Here is a 20,015-nt window from a genome sequence, read left to right as displayed (position 1 = left end):
GTGATAGTAATAATTTCATCATATATGTATGTTAATCATATATACTTTAAAGTGATACGATGATATGTATAAATTATTTCTCAAAAAAATCACATTTTGATAAATGAATTCACTGTTTGAAATTATTAGTTTTAAGGTTTGAAATTAGTAGTGGCTAAAATTATGGAAAGAGCCCAATCATCCACTGACCAATGAATGGATTAAAAAAATGTGGCGTGTGTTTGTGGGTGTGCATGTTTATACATACATATATATTAGAATATTACTCAGCCATCAAAAAGAATGAAAGCTGGCCATTTGTAACAATGGGGATGGAACAGAAGTGTATTATGCTAAGTGAAATAAGTCAGACAAAGAACAATCATGATTTCACTCATACGTGGAATTTAAGAAACAAAACAGATGGAACACAGGAGAAGGGAAAGAAAAAATAAGATAAAAACAGAGGGGGCGCCTGGGTGGCTCAGTTGGTTGGACAACTGCCTTCGGCTTGGGTCATGATCCTGGAGTTCCGGGATCAAATCCCACATCGGGATCCCTGCTCAGTGGGGAGTCTGCTTCTCCCTCTGACCCTCTCCCCTCTCATACTCTCTTTCTCTCTCTCTCTCAAATAAATAAATAAATAAAATCTTAAAAAAAGAAAAAAGATAAAAACAGAGGGAGGCCATACAGAGGGGTGCTGGAGGAGAGGTGTGTGGGGAATGGGTTAAATAGGTGATGGGTCTAAAGAAGGCATTTGTTGGGATGAGCACTGGGTGTTACATGTAAATGATGGGTCACTAAATTCTACTCCTGAAACCACAACTACACTTACATTAACTGACTTGAATTTAAATTAAAAAATAAATAAATAAGGGGGTTGAGAGAAGGGGGGTGGGGTTATGGACACTGGGGAGGGTATGTGCTTTGGTGAGTGCTGTGAAGTGTGTCACAGACCTGTACCCCTGGGGATAAAAATATATGTTTATAGAAAATAACAAATAATAAATAAATAAATAAATAAATAAAAGGAGTAAAGCTATAAGATTTTCTTAGGAGATGGGAGTACTCGCACCTCTTCTCTTTCCATGATACTCATTCCTTAATGTCTCACTGTTGCTTTCTCTGCAAAGTTTCCCTCTCTTCTGATAAAAAGTAATGATTCTATGGGAGAGTTACCAGATTAGAGTTAGGAGTATACCACCAGTCCTAATTTTGTTATTATCAGGCTTTGTGCTCTAGGTTTTAGAAAACTCATGGCTTTTTCCACCTGGCTACAATACTGTTGACTTATAGAAACAGGTGATGGTTACTTTGTTGTGATTCTTTTTTTTTCCCCCTCTCAGATTGTCTTCTGTTCAGATTAATGTTTACCTGGGGGGGAGGGGTAAAGAGAGCTGAAGTGTATTTATGGTTTAATGGTAAGGTACATCTTAGCCTATAGTACAGAAAGCTCTAAATTTATTATATAGATAAGTTAACAGAAAAGACTATAGGGAAAACATTTCAAGGGCCACACAGGCTTGTTCATCCTTAATGTAAGCAAAGTGGGGTTTTACTGGCCATTTGAAAGGACCCAACAGACCAGCAGAATTTAAGTCAGTGAAATTTCTGAGTCTAAATGTATTTGTTCCAATGCTTTGGGTCAGAGAAAATCTGCATGCCTCCCTTTGCCTGCAGTATCTTCTGCAATAACTTTTAAATAAGTAAAACAATGTATGACTTTATGATAGCTACAGAAATGGCACTTGGTATTATAGAAAGCATAAAGCCTTAAAAGGCTGAATGCCTGGAATACAATGGTATCTCCCCTTTAACAGTATCATTACAGATCTAAAGACACATAGATAAACTCTTGCACAAACTTTCTAGCTAGCTAGAAGGACTGGGTAAGAAAGAACACTTACCTTGATTAAAACATTAATATTATTTGTTATTTTCAGTGCAACAACTTTAATCTTGTTCTGCAAAAGGAAAACAAAAAGTGCCAATAACTTTTATGATGCATATCCCATTCCCATATAGAACTGGAATAATTATACTTCTCTTTCAGAGTCATTTCTGCTTATTCCCACTTCTTGACTCTAAACCAGTGTAGAAATGGCAAAGAAAGCAAATAATCTTTATGTTCTCTTGATAAGTTAGAATATTAAAGTGTTATCTACCACTTATCTGAAAAAATGAGTTTAAGACGGTCATATGTATACAGTTGTTGTTTTAAAAATCATTAGCTTAAGTTACAGGAAGACATAATGAAAACTTAAAATATTTCATGAGAATTGTGATGAAGATTGATCACAATAGCTGAGATGAGAGAAATCCAAAAATCCCAACACAAACACACATATAGTTTGGTTTAGAATTGGCAATTTAATCCTTTTTACAATGTAAATTGCTATTTTTCCAAAAGGTAAAAATAAAAATATCACATCGTCAATCAAATATTTGAACAAAATGTGCTAATGAGACCCTAATGAAAGACTGGTATGTATCTAAGTTTGTAACACTATTCACAAACTTGGACATATTCGAAATATTTCAACAAGGATAAAAATATAACTTAGCAAATAACTAGGCAATCTTCTAACATCATATTGTATCTTCAAGACAGACTTGTATTACCAGTTCAAATGAAGTCAAATGTTACATTTCGACATATGAATTGAGACTGAATTTGCAGTACATGTTGGCTATTATAAAAAATTTCCTTACAAGATGTGACTCAGTATTCTTACCTCTTCTGTTTTTAAGGCTTCGCCTGTTTTACCCTGCAGAGCCAAGCGAAGTTGTCGGATATAAACCTGCAGTCCCCGTGCAAAGTACTGCAGCCTAAATAAAGAAGTATTGGTTGGTTAGCAAATCACCACTTCAATTTTGTTTTTAAATTCAGAGAATCTTCTACTATAGCTAAAAGTTCTTAACTAATAAAGGTCATTTTTTTTTTGAGGAACTTTTTTTATTATTAATAAATGATCCCAAGAGATACATAAATAAGCAAAATAAAAAGTTTTCCTTTACCAAAAACAGGAATAAGTCTATACTAAATCTGGCAAGGGAAAGATTTTTAACACTGTGCTTGGTATGTTAAGCCGTAAGGCGCAGTCAGAGTGAACCATTCAGGAACCACTGATCAGAATCGATGGCCTGGGTTCTTCTCTTTCAATGACCAACTGAAGGTTAAGTGACCTTACACAAATCACGTAACCTCTACATATTTATCTGCTGACAATGGACAGTGTTTGATTGTCAAGTCTAGTTAAAAATAAAACTGCTGATCTGAGAATTTATTTATAAATGCATATAAATCTCTAAGGGTTCAAAGAAATACCCCTTTCAAGTTTGTTCCGAGATAATATATGAAAGAGAGGCAGTATAGAGCCCCATCGTGCTGACTTCTAGAACTCTGCTTAATAACCTGGCATCATTTTTTAATTTTTACAGGAATTTCTAAACTTTTTGCTTCTTCTTCTTCTTTTTTTTAATTTTATTTATTAATTTGACAGACAAAGATCACAAGCAGGCAGAGCAGCAGGCAGAGAGCCTGCTGCGGGGCTTGATCCCAGGACTCTGAGATCACAACCGGAGCCAAAAGCAGAGGCTCAATCCAGTGAGCCACCTAGGCGCCCTTAACTTGTTGCTTCCGATCAAATATTTCACCAAGTATTAAACCACTGCCTTACCAAACAACAGAGGACAGTAACAGATAATACAGTGGCTAAGCATTTCAAATTTTAAGGTGTGAAGTTGTTAATAAAATGATTCCATCTAAGTGTGTTCATGAAAACAACTTGTGATTTCTCCAGTGCTACTCCCCTAGAATATTCTAAGACCTTAACAACAGCAACTCCAATTTACAGAGTACCCACTATGTGCCAGGCACGATGCTCAAAGCTTTCTGTTCACTGTCTGATTCTCACAACTCTACGAGGCAGCTGCTGTTCTCATTTAAAGTAACTGCTGAGGGAAATCAGGTGGTTAGTAGAGCGGTTGAGAACCTGCTCAAGATCATAAAACAAGTGAGAAGAGTGAGCTTGTTTTTGAAAACGTTCTCTCCCCCACATAGGTTTTTATGCCACACTTTTATATACGTTCCTGTTCTGTGGATCTTCCATTTTATCCCACCAGGTAAGGCAGGGTGGGGACACAGCTCTTGTAAAAGGAGAAGAAAATCAAGGGCGTATCAAGATAGCCATCATCTTTGTCAAGGATTAGACCACTTCAATCATACATCACCTAATTTTAAAATCTTTCAGTTTTTCGGCATTCAGTTTGGCCGTTAAGAAATCTGGAAGTTTTCGGCCCAACTGGTGAAAGCTGTACAACAGACATTCCACATAGCTGAACTGCAGCTTGGGTTCTTCATTACCGGCATTCTCCCCATTTTCCGCTTCTTCTGGAGGAAGAGGCATATATTCCTAAGAGATGAAAATATAGAGATATTTGCAATCTGCCATAAATGCTCTAATTATAAACAAGCAGTGAAGTCACATAGAGCAGGCTTTTAGGACATGAAGCATTAAAAACTACCCAAATCAGAAATTTAGGATCGCTTCTCGGCCTTTTGGCTAAGATCAAGAATAGAAATTTAGGTAAGATATCCCTTTTACCCATCAGATCAATAATGACCCAGCCTGTCAATCCCTCTATCTTAACCTCTGTTGTAGCTACTGCTATCTCCACCACTGCTACTGCTACTCCTCACAGTGAAGAAGCTAGTAACATTTTTTTATTTCTTATTTTTTTTTTTAAAGATTTTATTTATTTATTTGACAGAGATTACAAAGGAAGGGAAGCAGGCTCCCTGCTGAGCAGAGAGCCCGATGCAGGGCTCGATCCCAGGACCCTGGGATTATGACCTGAGCCGAAGGCAGAGGTTTTAACCCACTGAGCTACCTAAGCGCCCCGCTAGTAACATTTTTTAGGTACACTTATACAAATGACAGAATGAAATTCTGAGGCAATTTTTTTATGGTGAAAAAGTCTGTGATGAAGAATCAGGATTCAATCTTGGTTTGCCATCAAAAGCTGATGCTTTTAATCACTTTATTATGCTAATCCGAAAATCTTTTCTGAACATTTTCCCACACTGTTTGACTCTCCTTACATTCAAAGTACTGCCAAAGGCTTTCAGTATGAGTGCTATCACACCCTGGGGAAGGTGTACAGGTCTGAATGAGCTCCAGATGTTACATGACTCAATTCATACTACAGGCCTAGTGCTTATCACTCACTGTGTCAGTTACACAAGTGTTTACATCCAACAAGAAAAGCACTTGGTGATGCTGATAATGATTTTATCAGATGGCCTATTTTCTCCACAATTATGACTTAAATGATTTTATTTGCTGGCTGCTCTAGCTACTTGGCCTTAGGCAGCAACCTGGAAGGTGACCTGGAGCAAATGTGAAAAATATTTTGATAAAGGAGATAGCAGAAAAACTTACTATAAAAATCCTGTGTTATCTTTTATGCAAACCATCAACAACAGAAGAAATGCCAAAGATTTTCTTTTAAAAGTAGACAACATGTGGCCTGAACGACTAAAAATACTTGCTAGAATTATTCCATCTAATTTGGGTTTCTAAAGTTGATTCTCTACAAATTACACCACACTATTAGACTCTGGGATTACATACGGACTGCGCCATTAAGAAAAGAAAAAAGTTCTTACCAGTAACTTGTCAAATAGTTTCCTTAAATTTGTTTCTAGCTTTTCCATGTCACCACAAAATGAACTCATCTCTGCCAACAGTTTCAATACCTAAAAACAAATGATTCACTGTTATTAGTATTTTTTTTTGAATAGGCGAGGGCTGTAAAATAAGAATGATTCTAGGTAACTAAGGCTGCCTTCTGCTATACCTTAATACTGTACTACGAAGAGATACTTAGGAAGAATTCTTAACAGCAAAGAATTATTTATTAGCATTTAGAATGGGCTTCATTTGCTATTAAACTTAGTCTCTGGACACTAACTCACAGTACTTGTAGTCGCTACTATTCTCAAGGTTCAACTCTCCTTAACTCAGTCCCTGTCTAACAAGTCAGACCCGGGACATCTGAAGCAAATGACAGCCTCAGTACACAGTGGTACTCCTCTATCCCAAAAAACCTATGAGGGAAATGGCACATACATGTCCACATTTCAGCCCAATTCAACAATCATTATTAAGTGCGTTTCAGAATCAGGCTTGGCACTAGATTCTGAGAATCTAGAGATGAATCGATTAAATGTGGCGCGATAAACAAATGTTACAAGTGCTGTGAAAAAAATGTGTGTGTACCTTACAGCTGAGCTATAAAGGAGAGTGGGTAACTGGAAAAAGGATCAAGGGTATTTTGTATTAACCCAGTTTAAATCTGGCTCTTATCAATTACGGATAGAGAAAGGAATAGTTATGAATTAAACACCTTGAAATATTAAGGCTACAAAGAGACAGAGTATCATGAACACTATACGCAGTGCTTCCCACTGCAGCAAACTTTCATTAAGTTCATAAAGCATTCCTATGTGGTTAATTCTGGGACAGATTACTAGCTAGTCATCATACCTTTACTCTCTTAGAAATCAGAACTCTATGTTATTTATGTTAAAATATGGGAACGTCTTTTTAGTACTAAAAAGCAGATGTTTTTGTCTTACCTCCAGCTGTATATCGAGACCCTCCACTGGGGTAGTCAAGGAACTGAGGTTAGGGAGAACTTGCTCACAGAAGTAAGTCACAAACCTCGTGGAATGCACATTTTTCTGTAAAAATCCAAAGAACAATGAGTTGTCAAAAAAAAAGGGAGAGGGAATATTCTTTCAAATATAACAATGCCATCCGATAAATGCTGAGCATGACATCAAGAACTGTGGCTATAAATACAACACAGTGCGTACCCCAGAAATAACCTTGGTAGACAATACAAAGTAATTGTTGCAAAGTAATCTGGAGCATTTGGATCTCTATACATTTTCAAACTCTTCCTCAAATCTCATGTCAAACTTTTGGGGATATTTTAATGTTGAATTCTGTACATTTTTCAAAAGGGGGGGGTCCTTTACACAGTATTTTTCAAACTATTCTATGCACATCCAAGAAGACTCATGGCCAGAGGAATCACAAAGCCAGAGGAAAAGAGTATATTTACCTAAAACAATGATCTCCTAGAAAATTTACAGAAAAATGCTAAGTTACTGAACCAAATGGTTTAAAAACTCAGCCAAAACCACAGAATGTGATGCAAGATTTTCTAGACTGAAAAAAATCTCTAAGCAAGACTTTTAAAAGAAATTTCTTGCTGCTTTGGGCTCTCATCAACCCCACCAAGGGTTCCATAGAGCAAATATTCACTCCACTGTGTTACTATTTCATGCAAAAGTTTTGAGGAGAATGCTCAAGTGAGTATCTACAGAAATATAAGCTTCAACAGAGTAATCAAAATAGCAACTAGATAAAACAAAGAGCTCACAGAGAAGAGGGGTACCGCCTGCCGAGTGCATTGTAAGAGCCTGTCCACACAGTCAGGATCTGAGGGATTGAAGGTTTGTTCCAGGTCGGCCTGTTCAGCCACCAGTTCTACGAGTTGCTGCCTTCCACTCACTGTCTGAAGGCTTTTTAACCCAGAGAGTATCTTCATGAACAGGACAAATTCTTCACCAGTCACATCTTCTAGGACCTAGAAAAGACAATTCAGAATCATAGTACTGTTATTACTTGAGTGAAAAAGAAAGAGCAATACTGAAACAGTGTTAACAAGTTTATTTCCCTTATTAAAGTCAAATTGCTGTTAATATTTCTGAAACACTGTTGAGAGGACATGGCTTCAGTCAGTTTAGCTTTAGAGTACACCATGCATTCTCAGTGGGGCGAGATATGGTCTCCGAAGCTGCAAAACCTGGTTCTTGTGAAATGTACTTCTTTTATGTATAAAGTACAGATACACAAAGAGTGCATAAACAGATACAGTATATCTGTGGCATTAAAATTTCACAGGAAAATAGCTAAGAAAAAATAGACTAAGAAGGCTCTTTGGAGGGGTGGTGAGAGAAATAAAAAGTAGAATTCTATAGTCTACTATCAAATCAGATTAAGTTTCCTATATTTAAAAGCAGCTTGGGTTGCCTGCCTGGCTCAGTCAGTAGAGTATGTGACCCTTGATCTTGGGGTTGTAAATTCAAGGCCCGCATTAGGTATAGCGATTACTTAAAAAAAAAAAATAAAATAAAAAAACTTTAAAAATAAAAGCAACAATAAATTATTTAGTTTATTAATTCACCTTAATTAGGCAATTATATACAAAATAGGAGACCATACAAGTCCACATGAGTAGGCCTAAGCCTTTCTAGTCACTGATTGAAGAAACAAGCAATCATGACATACTCCACCAGGTTATTAGCTGGGGGCATAAGTAAAATATGTTGATATTCCCAGCTGGAGCGCTGTTCCTTTCGCTCTCACTGAAGAAATCTCCTCGGTAAGCAAGTCAGTGGTGTTAGTACAATTCTGATTTTTTTCTGAATATATGTATCAAAGCAATGATCTTCAAACTTTGGCACTTTATGAGTGAAAAGTTAGCTGTGACAAACGTTGCAAATATTAGCATGCCTAACTATGCTAGATGCTGGGAGCAGAGATAAGCTTGGTCTCCTGAGCTTAGAATGATATTGGGTAAGATGGGGGGCGAAAAAAAAAAAAAGAAGAGGCATTTCAATCTGTTTCCTTGTCATTTTGAAATGATCCAGAATACTGTAAGGAGAATATCCTAAAACTGGGGAAAGGAGTGGAAATTAGGTAAAATCTCCTTAAAGGAAATGATTTGCACAGAGTACTGAAGAATACCTCAATTTTGAGGATAACACCACAAAGATTTAAATGTGATCACATTCCTTTAAATTAACAGGTTGATTCATCATTACTGATAACCAAAATGCAAAACACCATATAAGAAAAGCCTGACTTCTATGGCGGTTTTAATGTATATTTTATACACATCTAATTTCTTTTTTTTTTTTTTTTTAAGATTTTATTTATTTGGGATAGAGAGAAAGCAAGCAAGGAGAGGCAGAGGGAGAAGTAGACTCCGCACTGAGTAGAGAGCCTGATGCAGGGTTCAATCCCATGACCCTGGGATCATGACCTGAGCCAAAGGCAGAAGCTTAACTGAGCCACGCAGGCGCCCCATACATACTGCTAATTTCAGATATGTTCTTCTACTTTAGGGAAGTCCCGTTAAATGATCTAAAGCTTACCTTTTTGGATTCAGTTAGGATAAGTTCCTCTACTTCCTTTGTTAAGACTTCATCTGGTAAAGTCTTAAGTTTTGTAGAAAGGAATTTGATTGCTCGTTCTCTAACAATGTCCTCTCCTTGAAGTATTTGGCTAAACAAGCCACCCAAAGTCCCTGCAAAACAAAACAGTTGTACGTAGCAAGTCAATTATATATCTTCATGAAGTTTTTCCATTTAACCCATTTAATAGTATTTCTTTTCTAGTGAGTGAGTAAGCATCCTGAGTATCATTGATTCTGGCTAACTTAGTTTGAAATTTCTATAGCTTCAACCATAACAGTAATCACGTGCTTTGTTTATGGATTCTGAATCAATGTGAGCATGACTTTCCCCCTTTAATCATAATTAATAATAAATAAACCCAGGTATTTTGGAGATTTCTTTTATGTGGCAAGGAGAGTCTTTCAACAGATTACTAATGGAAAAGTTTGATTTGTTTTTGCCATTACTTCTGCTGTTTTTTTGCATCACTAATATGTTGTGCCTTTTTTTTTAAAGATTTTATTTATTTGACAGAAAGAGAGAAGGGGGTGGGGTCAAGTAGGCAGAGCAGCAGGGAGAGGGAGAAGCAGGCTTCCCACTGAGCGGGGAGCCTGATGCAGGGCTTAATCCCAGGACCCTGGGATCATGCCCAGAGTCAAAGGCAGATACTTAACCAACTGAGCCACCCGGGAGGCCCTGTTAAGCAGCTTTTTAAGAACACTTAGAACTTTTATGAAATAGATTTCTGGGTGAATCTGACTTTATCTTTAAGGAATAATGCCAACCTGCCCAATTTTTGTTTAACACATCAAGCACAATTCAGAACAAGAAGCAGGCCTTACCTTTTGCATCCATCTTAAATATACTTAACAGGGCATTGTTCACTAAGTTAAATTCTGCAGAATCATCTGGATAGAGAAAAAGTAGTACAATGTATAAAATGAATGAAAATATTTGCTTCATTTTCAAACCTAAAATTCAGCATAATTTCTCACAGACTACATTGAAAGCAGACATAACTAAGCATTCTTCTCAAGTACCAAGAAATTACACCTTCCCTATAAAGGCAAAGAACCTGGCATACCAGGAAAGCTTTTGCATTAAGATGTACAATTAAAAAACTACAGCAAATTGCGGGGGGGGGAATCATGATACATCAAAATTCCCAAAAGAATCAGTATGCCTTTATAAACAATTAAAAACAAAGCAAAACATTAGGAATTAGATAATCACAATCCAGTAAGCTTCAAAGTACTGAATGAAAAAAAGAATTTTAATTTCAATTAGAAGTAGTACCTTCAGCCATAAAGGGGGGGGAAGCTAAAAACAGAGTTACTTTTTCAAAAAGAAGTTATATTTAGATAAAAGGGTAATAATAAAATTCCTTACCAGTCTGCAGAAGTTGGGTAAGTATATCTGCCACTCGGGGAAGATTTTCTCCAGTGGCAAACTGAGGCAGCTCTTTAATTGCTTGCCGTCGAATCTGAATACAATTTTAAACAAAAAATTAACCAAAGTTAAGGAAAACTAAAACCTCAGAGAAACCATAATTAGGGGCATATGAGTCACCAAAATATAAAACATGAGACTTCTAGCTGTTTTAGAAATAATTTGCTCCAATATTAAAGTCAAGCTTAACAGAATAATTAAATATGTGGTAGAAAGGGATGTTAAATACGATTACCGACTGGAGTAGACAGATTTGAGAACATTAACAACAATTTATATACTGATTACATGTAACTGTTGGGTCTTTACTACCTTTGGACACATACTGCAGTATCCTTAAGAACAGCTAGAGTGGCAATGATCTATCTAATAACTATATTTACTTTAGAATTTCCAGTATTAACTATTCAATATAACATCTGTGAATATACTCTGTGTACTTTATTCCAAATTTGTGGGCCTGGCTTATTTAGTTTAAAATAAAAATGGATAGTACTTATATCTAGCAAATTGTGCATGAAATGTTGGCGATTCACTAATTTCATTTGAAAAGCCAGAAGGTGTTAATTTAAAGTTCTTAGGAACCTGAATCAGAAGCCAGAATGCTGACAGTTAATTCTGTTCCAAGGAAAAACGATTTCTTCTTTTTCTAGAGTCACATGTAATAATTACATAGACAAAATTTTTTTTTTTTTGCTATATACAATATTTTGGGGTGTTGAAACTATAAGATGTAACAATATTTTAAATATCTAAGCAAGTACAAACTGACTGAAAACATTAGTCTAATTTCATGTGCACAATATATAACAATCTATGAAAAAATGTGAGCCACAACCCATTTTTACCATTGGATAACAGATAAGCAAAACAAAGTATTTTGTAATTCCATGCATTTTTCACAGTTGAAAGATGGTGAAATAGAGAATACATTTTCTCAAACACAGATTTAAGCCTCAGTATGGCATCACGCCAAATGACACTGCAGGATTTCGCTGTGCATAGATACAGTTGGTGTTTCAATTACACTAGCTGCACACTGGAAGCATGGCAAGTGAGACATCTGAAAGCTTGTTGAGAGCATCAATCATAAACTTACTGATACATCTTCATCCTCACAGAGGTCTAACTGTGCATTGATAGCAGAGTCAGCCAATTCTGGAAAATGTTTAAAGAATTTCGGAATAAACTGGGCTGCTAATCTTTTTTCTTTTGTACCACCTTTCACACCATCTAGTATCACTTGATAGGCATCTTTATGCTGAAAAAGAATAAAGCAGAAAAGAAGAATTTTAAGGATGGGAAGCTCAACAAACTTGAGTCTGCTTTAAATGAGAAAAGTCTTACGTAGGCTAAAAGGTAGGGCTTATGTTTGGAGGTGTCCCGTTAGATGGGACACCTATACTCCTACTGTCTTCTTCCTTGCGTGCCCCATGCCCATGCGCTATTTGTCAGTTGGGGAAGAGAGATGACAGCGTGAAGTTTAAATGCAGAAAGCAAAGAGTTTGTTGACACATCAACGCTTCCGCTTCCTTGTACAGCTGATTACTGACCCTGACCTCGAATACTTTCTAGATAGTCAACACTGGATTAAGATAGATTCTAATGTCACATATTTAAGTTTTTATTAGAATACATTCAAAACTCACTTGTTTCCTTTTACTTACTTATTTTTGAGAGAGAGAGAGACAGCACACAAGGTGGCGGGGTGGGGACGGAGAGGGGGAAACGGAGGGAAAGAGGGAGTCTCCAGCAGACTCCATGCTCAGTAGGGAGCCCAACACAGGGCTTGACCTCATGACCCTGAGATCAGGACCTGAGCTGAAATCAAGAGCTGGATGCTTAACTGACTGAGTCACCTAGAAGCCCCTCATTTGTTTCCTTAAAAACAAAAAACAAAAAATAAAAAAACTTTCAGAAGTGTTCTCCCTCAGATACTCCTAATGTGAAGGGTGGACAAGACCTCAATCCCACTTACATACACCCTTGCCTCCAAACCAGTACTTTTCTTAAACGACAATGATCAAGCTGGCAAACAGGAATGATAAATCCTCAGACTGTAGATACACATTCTGTTTGGGCATATGGATAAAATTTCTAATTACTGAAAACATTAAACATTATAATAACGATACCAAATGTGCACACAACATAGTGTTTACACTGTTCGAGGCAATGCTCTGCTTTAGATATGTGCTTTGGATACTTCCATGCCACCAAAAGGAAAATAACCAATAAAAATCCAGTGGATTATAGAAGTGCCCAAACTTTAGTTTCATAATAATTCTTTCCATAGACAATACTATGTTAAGTGGAAAAAATAAAGCAAAATACGAAGTTATTTAGGTACAGTAGGATCTCAATGAAGGATTTCAATAACAGAAATAAAGTGTTCCAGTAAAAAGACTAGTCACAATTAGATCTTTTAAAGGTACAGATTTTAATAAATTCTGCAAAATACTAGACTGAAAATTCAAATACTGCCAAACCATCTAAAAAAATAATAAATTCTAAAAGTTAGTTCAAAAAAACCTAAAATTCCACCAACTGATTGACAACTCCTCTTAATATCTGAAACATAACACCAACTCCTAAATAAGAAAAATGTCTGTGAATTAGGTTAGCTTCTTCATGAAGTGCAGACACAAATCAATCTTCAGGAGTTACTACTTCGAAAGTATATTACACACTGGGCTCCTAGGTGGCTCCGTGGGATAAGCCTCTGCCTTTAGCTCAGGTCATGATCTCAGGGTCCGCAAAGGGCTCTCTGCTTGGCGGGGAGTTTGCTTCTCCCTTTCTCTCTCTGACTACCTGTGATCTCTCTCTCTGTCAAATAAATAAAAATCTTAAAAAAAAAAAAAGTTTCCCCCCAAAACCCCCAAAAGCATATTACATACTTTTTAATGCAAAGGTCTGAAAAACTATGGCTAACTTCTCTACCACTGTATATTCCTGTGTTTTGCCTCATGTCTTCCAGACAGGCTTCATAAAACCAAAGTTTTAAACAGTTCTGACACCCTTACTTTTTGCAGGGTATCAAATCCAATTTCCTTTAAATCAAACAAAGCTTTACTTATAAAGTCTTTTGAAGAAATTCCTTACAGTGCCTAAAACTAAATGAAGAATCCCTACCTCAAACAATTCATTCTGTCAAGAAAAAAAAAATCTGAATTAAACAACAAAAAAAATCTGAATAGAATAAAAAGGAATCATTAGCGACATTTATTGAAAGCCTACCAGGACTGAGTAATGCCTTATGTACATGCCTCACGGTAATCCTGTGAGTTAGGTGTTACTACTATCCCTATCTTTTGTTTTATTTTTTTAAAAAATATTTTATTTTTTAATTTGAGAGAGACAGAGAGTGACAGAAATAGAACACAAATGGGGTGAGGGGCTGAGGGAAGAAGCAGACTCCCGCTGAGCAGGGGGCCCCATCCAGGGCTCATCTGGGATCATGATCTGAGCGGAAGCAGACATTTAACCAACTGAGCCACCCAGGCACCTCATCCCTATTTTTCAGATGAGAAAACCAAGACTCAGAAAGTGAAATAATTTGTCTAGAGCTACACAGCTAGACAAATAGCAACCTGAACACAATTTTTTTTTTTTAAGATTTTATTTGACAGAGATCACAAGTAGGCAGAAAGGCAGGCAGAGAGAGGAGGAAGCAGGCTCCCTGCTGAGCAGAGAGCCCGATGCGGGGCTCGATCCCAGGACCCTGGGATCATGACCTGAGCCAAAGGCAGAGGCTTTAACCCACTGAGCCACCCAGGTGCCCCATGAACACAGTTGTTGACAGGCTCTAAAGTCAAAATCTGTGCCTAATACCAAGCCTCTTTAAGTTCTGAGATCTTTCTTAACAAAGGAAGAGAGAAAGCAAGCTTGCCAGATCTAGGACTGTCAAAGGGAAAATGTGAGTCCTAAATATAGGCTCTACACAGGCATGTACACTGAGATATAGTATCCCAAACACAGCAATTCCTTTGAAAAGTTAAGCACTTTAACTTATTCAAACTAGAAATCAAAGCATCAATTTTATCAAATAATTTCTATAAACATTACTAACAGACTTCACACTGATTACCCTTTATATAATGCAAAATAAAATGCTCTTCTTTGCCAGTTGTCTTCTAACTGTAGCATAGGGACAAGACTTTTTACAGAATCTCTCTAAAATAGTTATTACTTCTGGTTTTCCAAGCAGGAAACAAAATATAAGTGATATTTTCAATGATCTCAATGATCACAGTGATTTAGTGGCAGATAGACTGTAACCATTATAAAGTATTCCAAATACTACATGGCACTGCTTATTTTTTTTTCTTCCAACACAATAGTATATCTCAGCTAGATAAATAAATTTGTGATCCTAACAAGAAGTTTTAATTGTAAACATTTTAATGCATTTCTGAAACTACGTATTTGTGTGTGCTTTTAATAGCTAATTAAAAAAGCAAAGTCTAAAGAAATCACTAAAATATTTTCAAGTAAAAAGTCAAGCTGTAATAAGATCTACATTCAGCAGATACCTTCTACAATAAGAAATTTGTGATAGTGATTGTCAAAACACAATGAATATATTTAAGTGATCAGTGACATGCCAGGTAAAGCCATGCTTGAGATCAGGATGCAGCTTCTAGGAAATAAACAATTTTTAAATTTTATTTATTTATGAAGATTTATTAATTTTAGAGAGAGAAAGCAGCAGCGGGAAGGGCAGAGAGCCAGAGAAAGGGTCTCAAGCAGACGGCCTGAGCACGGAGCCCTACACAGGGCTCACTCTCATGACCCCGAGATCACGAGAGCCAAAACCAAGAGTTAGCTGCTTAACTGCACCACCCAGGTGCCCCTAAACATTTATTTTAGAAAAGAAATGATATAGTTTCAACAAACATATTTCTCAAGTATGACATAAAAAGAAAACGGATATGCTAAGCTATATTACTACTTTTCTCTTCACTCAATAATCTAGTTTGTAGGAAATATTGCATTAACACTTTATTAGGGAAGTATAGTGACAGACTGGAGGGTTTTGAGGCATTAAATAATGCTTTACTTAGAATTTATTACTCCAGGTTTGCTTATTAGAAAACATACTCATGGTTTAAATATATGATGTGAGAATATAAAGTTCTCATCTTCATTCATATATATATACATGTACACACAGTAATTACATGGATATATCATTTATTATATAACATATTAACTGTATAACCTTATTATTAATGTAATTATACCTGCTCTTTGAATGTATTTCTTCAACTGTAAAGAAAAAATATCTACTGAAGGGCAAGGCACAATGCAAGGAGAGAAACAAAAGAAGAGTCTTAACCTCAAGACTTTATAATTTGGTAAGGGAATAAGAGAAGTCCTCACATGAAATAAAATATAAATGTGGAATACTATAAATGAACACACAGTGTCAAGGAGGTTCATCAAGAGAAAGATCTGGTCTGAGGATTTTTTTTTTAAGATTTTTTTTTTATTTATTTGATAGAGAGAGATCATAAGCAGGGGGAGGAGCAGAGGCAGAGGGAGAAGCAGGCTCCGCACTAAGCACAGAGCAGATACAGGACTCAATCCTATGACCCTGGGATCATGACCTGAGCCAAAGGTAGACGCTGAACTGACTGAGCCACCCAGGTGTTCATGATCTGAGGATCTTCTGAGGAATAATTCTGAGGAAAATTAGCCGAAAACCTCAGGGAACTTGTGTTTTTCCTAGTATATTCAGAGAGCATTACTCTGAAAGAAGGACTGACAGTGGTGAAGAGGGCGCTCCCCTCAACAGCAACAGCATGAACAACTGTGGTACTCTGATCTTTGACAAAGGATAAAAATAAAAATAAATGTTAGAAGGAAGTTCTAGACTAAAAACTCAAATATGGTCTCAGATATGTCCAGAAAGGTACCTGCCAGGAAACCAAACCCTTGAATGTAAACCTTGTAAGTTAACTGAAAATCAGGCTTTGCTACATGAAGAATGTAAACACTTTCTTTCTCTCCTTAAAAAAAAAAAAAAAATCATTAGTGCGGGGCACCTGGGTGGTTAAGTGCGTTGAGCCTCTGCCATCAGCTCAGGTAAGCTCAGGTCACGATCCCAGGCTCCTGGGATCGAGCCCCGCATCGGGCTCTCTGCTCAGCGGGGAGCCTGCTTCCCTCTCTCTCTGCCTGCCTCTCTGCCTGCTTGTGATCTCTGTCAAATAAGTAAATAAAAAATTAAAAAAAATCATCAGTGGTGTTCCTTCCATTAAGTTGGCTCCTGCTTTTAGTTAAAATTCACATGTAGTATCTTGAAACCTACTATCTTTTTTGGTAAGCAGTTTCAGGACCTTTCTCTAAAAGGGGAAAGTTATTACACAATAGAGCAGAATGAGTAGCCACTGTTGATTCGTCCAGCTTCAGACCTCCCAGAATTCAAAGAGCCTGAGACAATCACTGCACTTCATTATGCACAGGTCTTTCTGCATCAGAGAGCTGCCTGCCAGCTGTCATTAGAGTGTCATGAAGGTATTGATCTCACATCAGGTCAAGAAACTGTGCTAAAATTTTAGCAACTGGCACAATGTGTGGCACATGGTAGGCAATCAAAAAACGTACTGAATAACCCTCACTGAAGCCTGAATGAAAAAGCTCCTCTTCTGTTTTCACAAACTTCTGTCTCCTAAGCGCTCTTTCCAAATTAAAAGCATATTTTTTGCCTTGACAAAGACATTTTTGACCTCTTAAGGAAGAACTCTCAACCTTACCTGGTACTTAAGATTAAAGATGACACTAAGAGGAAAACACGAGCAATTCTTAATTCTTCACAACATATATGTAAATTCCAGTCTGGATTGTATTTGCCCTAACAGACTCTAAGCAGGTAGCTGTCAACCTTTTTGCTATCCAGTAAAGAATGAGGATGGGGGTATGAGACATGACTAGGTACACAGTTTCTAAGTTTCCCTAAAAAATTTCTGATCTACCTCTTTGGGTGGGCACCATCTACAAACTGAGGATCACTCTCCTGGTTTCTACCCCATCTCCTCTGCTGATCGGCAACAAAGTCAATTTTAGGTAGAACAATCTGCTACTCTATTCATCAAATCTGTCACAATGAATAAGAGTATCTTCACTTCTGGGGCGCCTGGGTGACTCAGTGGGTCAAGCCTCTGCTTTCGGCTCAGGTCATGATCTCAGGGTCCTGGGATCCAGCCCCACATTGGGCGCTCTGCTCAGCAGGGAGCCTGTTACCCGCCCCCCACCCCTCTGCCTACTTGTGATCTCTATCAAATAAATAAATAAAATCTTAAAAAAGGATATCTTTACTTCTAAATCTTTCTAGGAACAGTAACAAAATCAAAACATGACTGATCACAGTTTTTCCAATGTTGTCTTACTGGACAGAAAGTTTCTCCCTCAGTACCGAGCGACCTAACACACACACTGTATTTTCATCTGCAACAGACTGTCAGTATACTTCTCATTGATGATGTCAAAATTCCCTATTGAAATGGAAATATAGTTGGAAGGAAAATAATCTGGTACTTTAAACTGGTGTATTTACATTTCTAGGTTAAGCTTAAGGAAGGTCCTGACATCCCAATTCTCCTGGTGCTGTTCAGCTGGGAAAGAATTTACCTGAATTACACATGTCCAGAAAAAGGGGCTGAGGGGGGACAGTGCCACACAGCCTTGCTAATGTTAGTAGCAAACTACAGGATCTTCTACTTTCTGCTCCATGCAAGAGACAAGCAGAAGAATCACACAAAGTTTTAAGCACTGAAACGATATGGCATAGAAATTCTAAAAACAATGATCAAGATTTACCTGGGAGAGCCTGGTTCTTTTCCCAAGAAAACATACACACACACACATCCCAACTCCTTAAGTCCAATATACTCCAGTTCAATGTACTCCAGGACTTGAAAACTCACAAAGCAGCGGTATGGTCAACTCAACACTGCTGAAATTGTGTGTCTTGGGGCAAACACTGCGGAGAGCTCTTGCCAAACAACTCTATTTAAAGCTGCACTCTCCCCTTCCCCCCCTGCCACTGCACGGTCCCGTTATATTTTCTCCACAACACTTTCCAAGGCGGGTACCCAGCTTTCTTACTTCTCACTGGTTTCCCTCACCAAAGGTACATTCGGGGAGAGCTCGGGTAACTTTCTATCCTGTACCTTCAGGGCCCGGCACGGCGCCTGTTGTGTGTAGTAGGCGCCCCAAACCGTACTGAATAAATGAAATCGTAGGCCCTCGTTAAAATCTGGGAAAAGGGCCCCTCTTCTGTTTTTCACAAACTTTTGCGAGCTAAACACTCTTCCTAAATTAATAGCAGCTTTTCCGCCTCGACAAAGACATTTCTGACCTCTTGAGAACTCTCAGTTTCATCTTCCGATGGGCTGAGGTCCATCGGAAAGGAGAAAGACTTAAGAGCCATCTGCAGGGCAAGACTCAGGATGAGAATTAACGGGGCGGGGGGGGCGGTGGCAGACGAGGCTGAGTTAGGAAACTCCACGGTGAGAAAAGGGAGGCGGAGGAGCCTGGGACCGGGGACCCGCGCTCTCCCTGGCGAAGCCACAGTCTACGCTCCGAGAGGAGCCCACCCCGACGAAACAGCCGGGGCCGCTGGGAGCCCGCGGGAGGACGAAGCAGCAGCCCCCGCCCGGCCCGGGGAGCGCTTTCGAGAGGCCGCGGAGCGCCGGGCCCTGCAGGCCGCTCAGGGACTTACCTGGCCCACTTGCTCCGTAGCATCGGCTAAGATGCCATAGTTGCGATAAAGCTCCTCCACGGTCGGCATGGTGAGCGACAAGCCCAGGGCCCGCTCCTGCTGTCGTCTTCGTCGCCGGCGCCACCGCCGCCTCTAAAGTTCTCCAAGCCCGCGACCCGCACTATTACGCCTCCAGCTGCCGCCAGTGCCGCCGCCAGTCACCGCGCTCAGGGAGGCTCCGCCCCCAACGTCTACGTAAAGACGTGCGCGTTGGGAGCGGCCTTCATTGACCGCCCATGCACTCCCCCCTTGGGGTTCTAGCGCCCTCTAACGCTTGGCTGTGCAAAAAGTTACAAAGATGATTAAATTTTCTCAGGCTTCTTTGAAGGATTACGTCTAGGAAGGAGCTCTCGGTGGGGGTGGAGGAAACTGCAAAGATGACTGCGTTTCTGCTCTTCAAAGATTTCCCACTGGGACGCCTGGGGGGCTCAGTCGTTAAGCGTCCGCCTTCGGCTCAGGTCCATCCCAGGAGTCATGGGATCGGGCCCCGCCTTGGGCTCTCTCCGCTCTACTGGAAGCCAGCTTCTCCATCTCCCTTTCCTCCTACTTGTGTTCTTTCTCTCGCTGTCC

General features: G+C 38.6%; 1 protein-coding gene across 3 annotated transcripts in view; it reads right to left on the bottom strand.

Moving 5' to 3' along the window:
- Positions 1-19,626, bottom strand: part of LOC132008446 (apoptosis inhibitor 5) — a 28,804-nt gene extending 9,178 nt beyond the window's left edge. For all 3 annotated transcript variants that reach the window (XM_059387068.1, XM_059387069.1, XM_059387070.1), the window contains exons 1-11: positions 19,407-19,626; positions 11,784-11,945; positions 10,625-10,718; positions 10,078-10,143; positions 9,215-9,366; positions 7,435-7,641; positions 6,623-6,727; positions 5,651-5,740; positions 4,213-4,394; positions 2,715-2,808; positions 1,887-1,943 (exon numbers count right to left, since the gene is read on the bottom strand). In XM_059387068.1, coding sequence (XP_059243051.1) covers positions 1,887-1,943; positions 2,715-2,808; positions 4,213-4,394; positions 5,651-5,740; positions 6,623-6,727; positions 7,435-7,641; positions 9,215-9,366; positions 10,078-10,143; positions 10,625-10,718; positions 11,784-11,945; positions 19,407-19,475 — 1,278 coding nt within the window. In that variant the 5' untranslated portion in view covers positions 19,476-19,626. The remainder of the gene's footprint in view (positions 1-1,886; positions 1,944-2,714; positions 2,809-4,212; positions 4,395-5,650; positions 5,741-6,622; positions 6,728-7,434; positions 7,642-9,214; positions 9,367-10,077; positions 10,144-10,624; positions 10,719-11,783; positions 11,946-19,406) is intronic.
- Between the last annotated feature and the right edge of the window lie 389 nt (positions 19,627-20,015).

This window comes from Mustela nigripes, unplaced genomic scaffold (assembly GCF_022355385.1).
Source record: "Mustela nigripes isolate SB6536 unplaced genomic scaffold, MUSNIG.SB6536 HiC_scaffold_148, whole genome shotgun sequence".
Classification (NCBI taxonomy): domain Eukaryota; kingdom Metazoa; phylum Chordata; class Mammalia; order Carnivora; family Mustelidae; genus Mustela; species Mustela nigripes.
The sequence above is the reverse complement of the archived record's forward strand: the minus strand, read 5'-3'. Positions and strand labels throughout refer to the sequence as shown.